General features: G+C 38.0%; 1 protein-coding gene across 2 annotated transcripts in view; it reads left to right on the top strand.

Annotated features, from left to right (window-relative positions):
- Window positions 1–1,737: 1,737 nt before the first annotated feature.
- ttc38 (tetratricopeptide repeat domain 38) overlaps window positions 1,738–11,155 on the top strand; it is a 20,652-nt gene continuing 11,234 nt past the window's right edge. Inside the window, exons 1-6 of one of the 2 annotated variants that reach the window (XM_006633785.3) lie at window positions 1,738–1,815; window positions 2,586–2,663; window positions 3,041–3,122; window positions 3,720–3,891; window positions 9,440–9,613; window positions 10,983–11,058. In XM_006633785.3, coding sequence (XP_006633848.2) covers window positions 1,786–1,815; window positions 2,586–2,663; window positions 3,041–3,122; window positions 3,720–3,891; window positions 9,440–9,613; window positions 10,983–11,058 — 612 coding nt within the window. In that variant the 5' untranslated portion in view covers window positions 1,738–1,785. The remainder of the gene's footprint in view (window positions 1,816–2,585; window positions 2,664–3,040; window positions 3,123–3,719; window positions 3,892–9,439; window positions 9,614–10,982; window positions 11,059–11,155) is intronic. The other variant, XM_015353224.2, reaches the window with a different exon arrangement.

The following is an 11,155-nucleotide window of genomic DNA, read 5'->3' as shown; positions in this document are numbered from 1 at the left end:
CTTTTAGCAGACCTATAGATGTGGAGAACTGTATCCCTCCCGGATCAGGATTGCCCACTGGTGCTTTAGGCTTTGAGTTGATTTAAATATAATTAGAATAGTAGAGATTCAATGCAGCAGTGTGGTTATTACACAGAAACCAATCTTAAATTAAACCTTAAAACTAATTAAAACTTAATTAAAACTTAAATTCCAGTGCTTTGATAGACTACAGTATTAACAAATTCAAGTTATTTTCCCCTCTACACAAAGGTTTAAATAACAATATTACAAGAAAACTACAAGGGGCTCTGAAGGTTTAGTTCCCAAGTCAACTTTCTACTCACTTTCTTTGTCATGGTGAGTGCACTACATGTAAGCTAAGGGAAATGAGAATAATGCCTACTAAGTCTGTATTTGATTAGCCAAACGAGAGTTAGAGAATGAGGCATTTTGCCAGGCAGCTGAACTGTGGGCGTAATAATTTGTTGTTTCTACAACATATGAGATGCAATTCCAGAGCAAGACTGGATATGAATGAAACCTGCACATTTTCAGGTTAATCATTTAAAATTTAAAAGTAGTTTTTTTATATATTGTATGTGCGTCAGGCCACCATGTTGTTTTTTTAAGCAGAACCCCAATATTTATGGCTTATGTTTCACTGTTTATCCGTCTATTATGAAGCTGCTGTCCATACCTTTGAACAAAAGTTTAAAAAAGAAGCAGAAGAAGAAAAGAAAACTATTTTCTATATTGCCTATTGGCTATAGGCAAAGTTTGGAAGTGAAAAACGCCTTGCAACCCCAATTGGCTTTCCCATTTTGACAGTCTAATTAACCCAACCCATGATACCATGGCCTCTTCTTACTGCATTTCAGTGTTCATTTTTTGTGCAGTGGTGTGGTGAACTCTCAGAATACAGAAAATCAGTTTTGTTTACTGCAGCTGTTTTAAAGAAATCTTACATGTCTTTTACCACACAAAACTTCACTTGGAGTGACTTATGACTTACAAACCTCCTCCAAACCTGTTAGATTTCACAACGCGCTGGTACTACCGCAGCACGACAGTTGCAGAATACTTTCTTCTTGCTTTTATAGTTAACTTGTCATAGCTGTGGTCACAAATATCATCGTTTCAGCACCATCGTCAAAAATGCCCCGGAATGTGGCCATCTTGTTGTTGTCTTCTTGGATCGCTGACTTGCACAGTGAAATTTCATGTAGACTGTTAACCCTACTTACTGCAACTCAGTCCCAGGGTGCAGGTGATCGTTCTGGCTTGTATGCGCCCAGTGAGAACTACCTGGCTCACTGAGGTTGCGTATGCTTAGAGTGTGAAAAATAAACCCATCGAAGGTATTCCGGATATAAATGGCATTACTTGTCGTAGATCAATAAAAATGCATATTTAAAATGAAGTTTTCGGCGTTAACAGTGTAAGCTATCGAGTGCACTATCATTTGGTCCATGTTTTACCAAAAAAGATCCATGTGCACGCCGTTTTAGATATCACGGGTTTCGGTTAAATTGTATTCATGGAGAAGTTTAAATTTAGAGCTGTTTTTTTTCTTCTACAGCAAAAAAAAAATATTCTGTAGTATTTTTTATTACTTTGTAATTTCCTTTTACGTGTCCGTACTGCTCTTAAAGTTGGCTTGTGGAAATCGGCTCCACTCCATTATTTAGAAGTTACCATTGCAACCCAGAATGAGGGGCGTGACCCAAGAAAGCACTAGTTTTCATCTCAGCTGTTTCCGTTCCCATTTTTTCTCCAGCAGGACGGAGGCTGAAAACATTAGAAATGCTTTCCGCTAGTTTAAGAGACTGCAAGGTAAGCAGCTCTGAAAATAACGCACTCTTTCAATTATATATTTATTATATTAGTAATATCCTTGTGAAATCACTATTTGATTCTCCCACCTGTTTTTTTCTAATCGAAATTAGATAAAAGTGCGCACGACTTTGTTAATCGAGAGCCGATATAAAGGTGAACACGATTTTTTTTGTTCTTTCACTAATGTACGATAGCTATAAAGTCTCTACGAAGTAACGTTTTGCTCTTTTTAATGTAACATCTTTGTTATCGATTCACGTTTTCGTATTACTTAAGTGTTTAGATGCCAGGGGTCAAAAGTCAGTAAGGCTCCAAACAACAACCTGACTTTTGCCATACTCCAACTGATACTTCAGGTCAGAGTTCACCCACTGCTATTAATCACATCCAATTAATCGACAGCACGTTTGGACTTTTATACTCTTTACGTTTTACATTAAACTGGTGAACCTTGTGACAACTTGGGAATTTGTTTTCGAAAATGTGATTTATTACATCTTCATACATCCAGGCTAGCACGCTGATGAGATATACTACAATTTGAATTGTAGGGAGGTCTTTAAAAAGTCCTTAAAACAAGCCAGAATAAATTGTTCTTGTAACAAATCAGAGGCCAAGTGAGTTCTAGAACAAGAGTCATGCAGCGAGCCATTTTTTTTTACAAAGAGAACATTTTTATTGGTGTAATCTCACTTTTCTTGCTGTGTAAACAAAGGTGAATCTACATCCTGTGATAATGAAATGAAACATTAACTTGTTCTTTTTAGGCATGGCAGTCTGAGGGTCTTCCTCTTTCCACTACCAGCAATGAAGCCTGTAAATTCTATGATGCCACACTTTCACAGGTACAGCACCAAAGTGTAGTTAAAACATTTCTTTTGCAGTAGCCTGGATTTAGGTGATGAAAATACTTTGCATATCCTTCAATGTTATTTATGTGCAGCACAAATGTAATTGTTTAGATTGTCATTTTATATTCGGCATGTTGTATGAACTCTGTGTGACACTGCTCACTGTTTTCTCCAATTTGTACATTCAGAGCAGCCAGATTCTCAGTTTTGGTGAACACACTGAAATAAGAATTGCAGGCCTCTTTTTGGGCATTTTTGGTGTCTGATCATTTAAACTCTTCCTCAGTTGCACACGGCTAATGAGCCAGGTTCATGAAACGGGCTGTGGTGGGTTACTTTAGCATAACTTTGTTTTGATTTCTAACCCTCAGTATGTGGGATGGCGCAATGACCAGACTCTCGGAGGAATAGAAGGATGCCTTTCAAAGATACATGCAGCTGACCCAAACTTTGGTATGTAGGGCAATGGGCAATTGATGAAGTTTTTTTTTTAACTTTCAGCTTGACAATAAGCTAGAATTTACAGAACATACAGGGTTTAAGGTTTAGCCTTATTGAGTTTAAAAGACCTTTCTGACCTACAGTGATCCCTTGGTCAGAGGTGTGCTTGAAATATCAAGATGATCAAAGGTTGTATATATTTGAAGAAGGCTGTATTTCTTTTATTGCAGTATTAAAATCCTTACCTCCAATAGTAGTCATTGGGATTCCTTTCCCAGGGCCAATTACTCTTTGCTTTTTGTGGAAAGTGGGTTTTTATGGGATGTTTTGGTGTTTTATGGGAGGCCAGATGCAACAGGAATGAGAGAAGAGAATCCCCTGAGTCTGAGAGCTGAAGCAAGTGGACGAGTGAAGCACGTCTGGGATAATAGCATAATGAAACCCGTTGAGGCTGAGTAAGGGCCTGTGTGTAGCTGGAGAAGTAATGAAATGATGTGACTTCACTAGCTTAAGTGTAAAAAAAAAATTCTGCTCTTAAGAGAGTTGTTACCTCGATACTTTTGGCTTGGGGGTCTCTTTAAGTGGAGTTTCTTTCTCCCTGCCACACAGTGATGGGTCATGTGATTGGAACCGGCCTGGAGCTGATTGGCACTGGACGGTCAGTCCTGCTGGATGAAAAACTGGCGAGTGCTGTCAGGAAGATGGTGGAGCTTTCAAAGTCCCAGCCCCTCACAGAAAGGGAACGGCTTCATGTGTCTGCAGTGGAAATGTTTTCAAAAGGGTCAGTAAGGGTTTATCTAATGCTCAAGTACTCGTTATTAATGTTATAAGGAAATTTGTGTGGCTTTTCTCTGGGTGCTCTGCTAGGTTAGTTGGCCTCTGGGAAGATTGGCCCTGGTGTGAGTTTGTGGGTGTGTCTGTCTGTGCCCTGAGATGGACTGGCATCCTGTCCAGGGTGTCCATGGCGCTGTTGCTTGCCAAAACAGGCTCTGGCTCCCCTCCTACCCTGTATTGGATGGAGCAGTTAGAAAATAGATGGATGGATAAATTACAAAAAATATTAATCTTCACACATTTAAAAAAAAAATTAGGTGGGTAGCTGCATCAGCATGCATAGGCTGCAAAAGAACAAGTAATAGGTTTATTCCATAATGAAATGAGAAGAGAGAAAACACAACGTTTCGGCCGTGGAGCCTTCTTCAGGTGTTTCTACCCACCTGAACTACTTCAACCTACATCTGCTACGACCCACTATGCCTTCCTCCAAATCTTTTTCTAGATCTCTTCGGCATTCCTTCTCTTCCTCCCTGGGTCACTTGCCCCAGTCTCTTACTAAACCAGCATTCCGTCTCTTCACAGCGATCTGCTCTAGACCAGGCTTTCTAACCACCTTCTATCCCTTTACAGATGTCTCGACATAATATCATTCCTAAAGGATTTCGCCTGAAATTTAATACTTTTTCTTTTGACTCTGATACCACCCAGAGTAACACTCAGAAACAATTAAAATTGTATTCTTTAAAAGCAGATCTTTTTTATTGACTCCTGTAAAGGCATTGAAAACCGTTCTTGGGCAAACCTTTTAAAAGAAAACCCATGAAATCGTATGCACAGACAAATGCAAGGTCATGTCCTTGTGACATGATCATGTTACGTGATTATGATATGAGAGAGATAAGCTAGGGAGATTAAAGAACACTTTATACTGCAAAAAGTGTTACAAATAGTGTTGTCAGCATTGCAGTTCAGCTCGATGGAAGTTGGAGATTAGTTTCAGAAAACTGGACTACTAACAAAGACGGAGATTGTTTCTGCTGATTTGTTTTTAAATTTAATTATAAAAAGGCCGTCAGACTGCAAAGCAATTTTTCCAGTCCTGATTGAATCTGAATCTTTCATTAATGGGTTATGGATTTCCTGGTCGTACTAAAAGAAAGGCATTCTTCAGAAATACATGCCTCAAATATGTTAAGGGGACTTTGGTGGGAAACCAGAATTGAATATTACTATAGGTAAATCTTATATGATTGATTACTGATGCCATTACTTTTCAGATTTTTTAATTTAAATGTTTTTAGTTTTTTTTTTTAAATGCAGGCTGGAATCAGGGTTTTAGCTGTTGCATAGAAAATAGGAGGTTAAATATTAGTGTGAAAAACTTCAGTTGTCTAAGAATGTAGACAACTTAAGTTGAAGAAGTTAGATCACATACATTTCAGGCTTTTACTGATAAGAGTAGAACAGGTTAAAGCACAGTTATATCACACATACTGTAAGTGCAGTTAAGGAAATGAATGCGAAACGTTTCAGTTTGTCTTTGAAAAAAAGTTGGAATGGAACAATGAGACATTTGACTTAGAACTTGCATACATAAAATATTATAACTTTTCAAGTGGTCAGGAAAGGGGTATTTTCTAATTAAATGGAAAATAAATCAGTTAAAAACATCCTGTACCTAAAAACCTTTATTGTTCTTGTTTCACACTTCTAACTTTGACTGATAAAACCCTAGAAAATACCATACGTCAAAGACGTCAACAGTGAGCAGAATTTTGGAATGTACACAAAGCTTGTGAATTACAACATAAAGTTATTCTCTTACTAATAATTAAAAACAGCCTATGAGTGCTTATGTTCCTTGTGTGCTGTTATAATCAAAAAGTGATGAAAAAGTAAAGAAGCCTGGTAAGATTGTGAAGTGGGAGGAAACAGTGAGAAGATTGAATAAAACTAGGCTCACCTTCTAATTGAAGGCAAGTTGTCTGGGAAATGGGTCCCCAAGTGGCTTGCACAATAGAGGTGATGTTTTAGAGTGCACTTATTTTTGTTTTCATTTATGTAAATCCCAATCCCACAGGGGAAAGCAACACAGAAGAAGTTACAGAACAGAATAGACACGTCTACCCAAGATACACTCAGAAACACAGAGTGAAACATTCTTAGACAAGAAATCTCTACTGAGCTACTGTATGTCCAAGGCTTTGAGTGTAGCAGAGCCCTCTCTAAGTGCTGTTAGTCTTGAAATTTCTCGTTGAAGTGCAGGTAATGTCATAAACCAGTAGTGATGGTAATTGTCCAAGCAGAGCCCACAATTGGCCAAGTGCTGCTGGATTTGACTTGAACTGGCTATGGTACACTGGTGTGATGTGCTCCACTGATACCTGTGGCTTTCCAGGCATGATGAGGTTTGTAGTGCAGACATTTGTTGATTCAATACTGCATGGGATTTGAAGTGGCAATTCCATAGAGTTTCTTTTTAAAAATCGTGGAAAAAAATCAAGCTTCCATTAACTACTGACAATTTTACTAATTTAAGTCAATAGTAATATTACCATACATATTTAGTTCTGAAAATAGTTCTGGTTCAAGAACCATGGTTAGAAAACAGTATTGCTTTCTTGTCTGAAAATATTTTTTTAAACAATTTTATATTGACTTTTTGAAGTCCTAAAGGTCCTTTTGAAAAATGTTTCCTGATGTTAAATTAAATTTCACAATACACAGCTGCTGGTGTTCCTTACCAGAACTTGATCATGTAACATCCTGTAAGCGCAGCACAGAGCTGTACTCTTGGGGCTTCAGAGGAATTATCAAAAAAACAATTCTGGTCTTTTTAACAACACAAAGTAAAAAAAAAAACATTGCAGGATTTGAAAAAAAGCACATACGTTTTTTAAAAAATATTAAATTCCTCAGAGATGCAGTGTTGAAAAAAATAAAATAATAAAGCATGTGGATTCTGTATTTTAAATGCTTTGGATTTAATCATTTTGATTAATTATTTATTAATGATTGACCATGATCCACTGAAGTGGATTTGACAGTTGCATAAACATTAGTGATTAGCTGATTGGGTACAGGTTATTTAGTCAACACTAAAAAAGAAAATATTAAAGAAATACAAAAAAGAACCAATTATTTCTGCTTAACAAGAAAAATATCATCCATATATTGGAGGCTAGACTAAATCAGATCACTGTCATTTAGGGCTACAACAATGAATATTTTGATAATCAATTATTCAGGCAAAACGATTCAACAATACAACTTCAGACACTGTGGTGCCTCCGGGGGAAAGGTTTATGTAACTGAGAAAAGTACTCACACCTTCACACTTCTCTTCTTTAATTTTCGTGGAGTTTTTCTCCATTTCCCCAGTTCATTCATCTTCCAAGGCAGTCCACAACCCGTTCTGTCAATCCTTTTTCAGTCCAATTTCCAAAGTCCGTAAAGTATCACAAATCAACTTCGTATCCAAATCACATACGGTAAACCAAAATCCTTTATTTCTTCCGTTAATCTGTTATCCTTCAATCTGTACCAACACCAGCCTAATTCCACTATCTCCTCCAAAACAGATTCACCTACTGGCTTCCGCGCTGGTTCACTGTTTCCAGGGCATATATATTTTGTTTCCTGATGAGACACACCTGTGTCTCGTTGTTTTTCGGAATAAGCCCTTTCCATCTGCGGGTCAGCTGGTTTCTCTTGGCGGCCATCTTGCTCAGGTCTAAGTCAAGTATATTGAGCAGATCGTTCCTGAAATACCTGTCCTGGATGACCCTTCCCCTTGTCATCTTACAACACATACACACCTCAACTTTTTGTTGTACCCGCTTCATTCTGACAAACTACTCTGACCGTTCCAACTATGGGTAGCTCATCCTGAGGGGGTGGCGCAGTTTGTCAGAACACCGCTCATGCCACCGAACGCAATGCATTTACTCAAGCATGCACGTTGTACTGCCATGGAATGCTAAATCCACCTTGCATATTCTGCCTGTTACGGTTTTATCTTTTGTTTTAAGAAAATGTTCAAACACATTGCTTCTTTTTGCACTTTCTGCTTATATACACTTTCCGCTAATACCTTCTGCTAATAATAGGCTGGCACTGTGCTGGGGATGAGCCTTGACCCCATTGAGGTGGTGGCTGAGAGGAGAATGCTGACCAAGCTCACAGCCATCATGAACAACACCTCTCATCCGCTTCATGGGACTGTTACTGGGCAGCGGAGCACATTTAGCAATAGACTGCTCCAGCTACGGTGTTCAAGGGAACGTTTCCGCAGGTCTTTCCTCCCGGCGGCTGTCAGGGTGTATAACGCTGCCCTAGGTTAGGACTGTTAGCCCTTCATTTGCTCCTCTATAGACAGCATGTTTACTCCATTGTACTTTTTGGACAATCAGTCTGTATAAACCTATGCACATTTTGCACATATTTTATTGTTTTTACAGTGACTGTGATCAGCACATTTTGCACACATCTATGTATTTATTTATTTTTATTTATCTTGTTTGTCTTTTGTTTTATAACTATTCTGATGTCTGTTTTGCTTGTCTTGGGCTGGACTGCTGTAACACATCAATTTCCCTACGGGATTAATAAAGTATTATCTATCTATTGCTTTTTCATCTTCAACCTGTTCTATTGTGACGGCGCTATAGCAGCATTGTTGCCCTCTTCAGGTTAAGTCATTAACTCGCTGGAGGTTGGAGGCCGGTTTGAAAATATAAACGAAAAATCGACAACCGAAATATTTCTCGACCATTTTTTATTGTCTACAATATCGAATAATCTTTTCAGCCCTACTGTCATTTTCTGCCTGGCAATTTCTAACCCAACGAGATTATTGCCACAGTACGTCAATGACAGGCCATGATCTTGGCAAACATGAGTAACAATGTCTTGCCAAGATCGACACATAGTCATGCTCTGTCTTCGTGATCATGTTGGCCTTGACAGTTCCACTGCATCAGAAACATCAGGTCACAACACCCCACACATCAGCAGTTCAACTGAGGGGAGGAATCTAAACAGTCCTCATTTGCAGATCAGGTGACTCATCTTCAGTGTTCACTGGCATGGTGGTCACAGGTTAGTGGCTTGTGACTTTCCCAATAGACCCCCTGTGGGTCAACTCTTTGAAAAAACTTAATGACAAAAATTAATCAGCATAAGATATTTACCCATTATGTTAGTGCACCTACTACAAAAAATAACATTTTCATGGTGAGAATTGTAATTTAACTGTTACTGGAATGTTTTGCACAAAGTGATGCATTTCTTTAGATCAATTCAGTATAAATCATCTCACATAGTTAATTACAACAAAATAACATTGCACAGTTCTATTTTCTGGTAAGACAAAAATGTTTTTCTTTACACCTCGGTAGCTTAGGTCCACATCTGTTTCAGAAAGAATACGAGATGCTCGTGCAAGCCAGGCAGTTTTGCAGGTTATATATTTTTTAATACTTTCTACATTTGACTGTTAGGGGGAATTGCAATGCACTGCGAATGCTTGTTAACTAGAAGTTGTGTCTCAGCTCTTTCCCTAAAGCCTGTCTCTTCTGGGAGGAGATACTTATGGATCATCCTACGGATATGCTGGCGCTCAAGTTTGGCCACGACACCTACTTCTACATGGGCCACCAGGCTCAGATGAGAGACTCTGTGGCCCGAGTTCTTCCACATTGGAAGCCTCACATGCCGCACTACAGGTAGAGTCAGAGTGAGTACTGTTTCACAGGAGAGTCCTGTGTGGCACAGGACCGAAGAGAAAACAAAATTGTCCTTTAGAGCTTTTCATTTTGAGAAATATAATGTTCTTTATCATTTATTATAAGGCATCCTACAGAGCTGCAGAGGAAAATAAAAGGCCATACAGATCCTGTGTATACTGTCCTCCAATTTCATACCACTTAGATAAAAACATCAGCTGAAGGGCTTAGCACAATACTGTAGATGGAGAAATTGAGCTGAAGATGTCTGAAAAGGAACTTCTGCAACTCTAATTGACTCCAGCAAAATATACTGTACCAAGAGCCTGATAAGTAATAAAAGTGGCTGTTGTGTCCCAGAATTACAGTTCAGACCTCTCCCTGGTGTATTTGGTAAAATCATGTTTTGGGATCACTTTAAATATGATAGCATTTTGTCACTGATACCACAGCCTTTATTCTGTCTTCTGCAGTCCTAATTGTGTTAGGACCATATGGTGTGCTGTGCTGATATTTGTACTGGAGTTATTGTACTAGGAAAATCATTATAACGTGACCTTTTTCTCTCTTAATAAACACATCTGCTCACTAAACCAGTAGCTCCTATCATCTGGATTTTCCATTTTGTTTTTGACTTGTGATGTGCCTTGTGTGTTCTGTGTGGTTCTGTCTTGTTTAATTTGCATGCTAACAACCTAAGTACAAACCTCTATTATAGATACACTGGAGAAGCCATCTAAAATATATACACAGTTATATGAGTTCTTAAAACTATTTAAATCCTATAAATACAGTTTCCCAAAATGCTTTAATTCTAAACTGAAGGCTTTTGTTCCATTGGATTTCCTAGTCATTCAGCAATAGTAAAACAAAAAATATGGGATACCAGGATAGTATATACTCTACTAGAGAAATCATCTACCGTGAAACCCCCAGAATATGCTGTTTTCTGTCTCCGGTCTAGAGCATGTTTCTAATTTATAGTTTAGCCTAACAGTTTTAAAAGTGGACCGGTATGATGTGACTTAAATATTCTGTCTTCCAGACAAGCCAAACGGATTAACAAAATACATTTTCAATGTTAGCTGTTTAATAATATAAATTTAGTTAAATTAAGTAATATAAATTTCATTTGTAGATTTATTTGGAATGCTTGAGCAGCTGTATTTTATGGGCAGAATATTGGTGACTGACTTTGCTCTAAAACCTTTTTGTGTTTTATTAGTGATGTCTGTGTATAAGGCAGGTATGGATATATTACATGAGATAATGACATGTAAGTGTATATTGAAAGACATACCTTAAATATGCCACAAATTAAAAAAAATGTGTTCTGTATTTAATTAGGTGTATTTTTTCCTTTTATCAGCTATCTAAAAGGCATTTATTCTTTTGGACTGATGGAAACAAAACGTTACGACGAGGCAGAAAAGGTTGCAAAAGAGGTACTGTAATTTAAAAAAAAATGTATTCCTCTATATAAAGTTCAGATAATCTTTTGCACCTACCCTGCACCATGAGAAAGTCATGCTTAAGAGCAAC

Source organism: Lepisosteus oculatus, chromosome 7 (assembly GCF_040954835.1).
Source record: "Lepisosteus oculatus isolate fLepOcu1 chromosome 7, fLepOcu1.hap2, whole genome shotgun sequence".
In the NCBI taxonomy this organism is placed as follows: Eukaryota; Metazoa; Chordata; class Actinopteri; order Semionotiformes; family Lepisosteidae; genus Lepisosteus; species Lepisosteus oculatus.
This window is presented reverse-complemented; position numbering and strand designations above follow the sequence as displayed.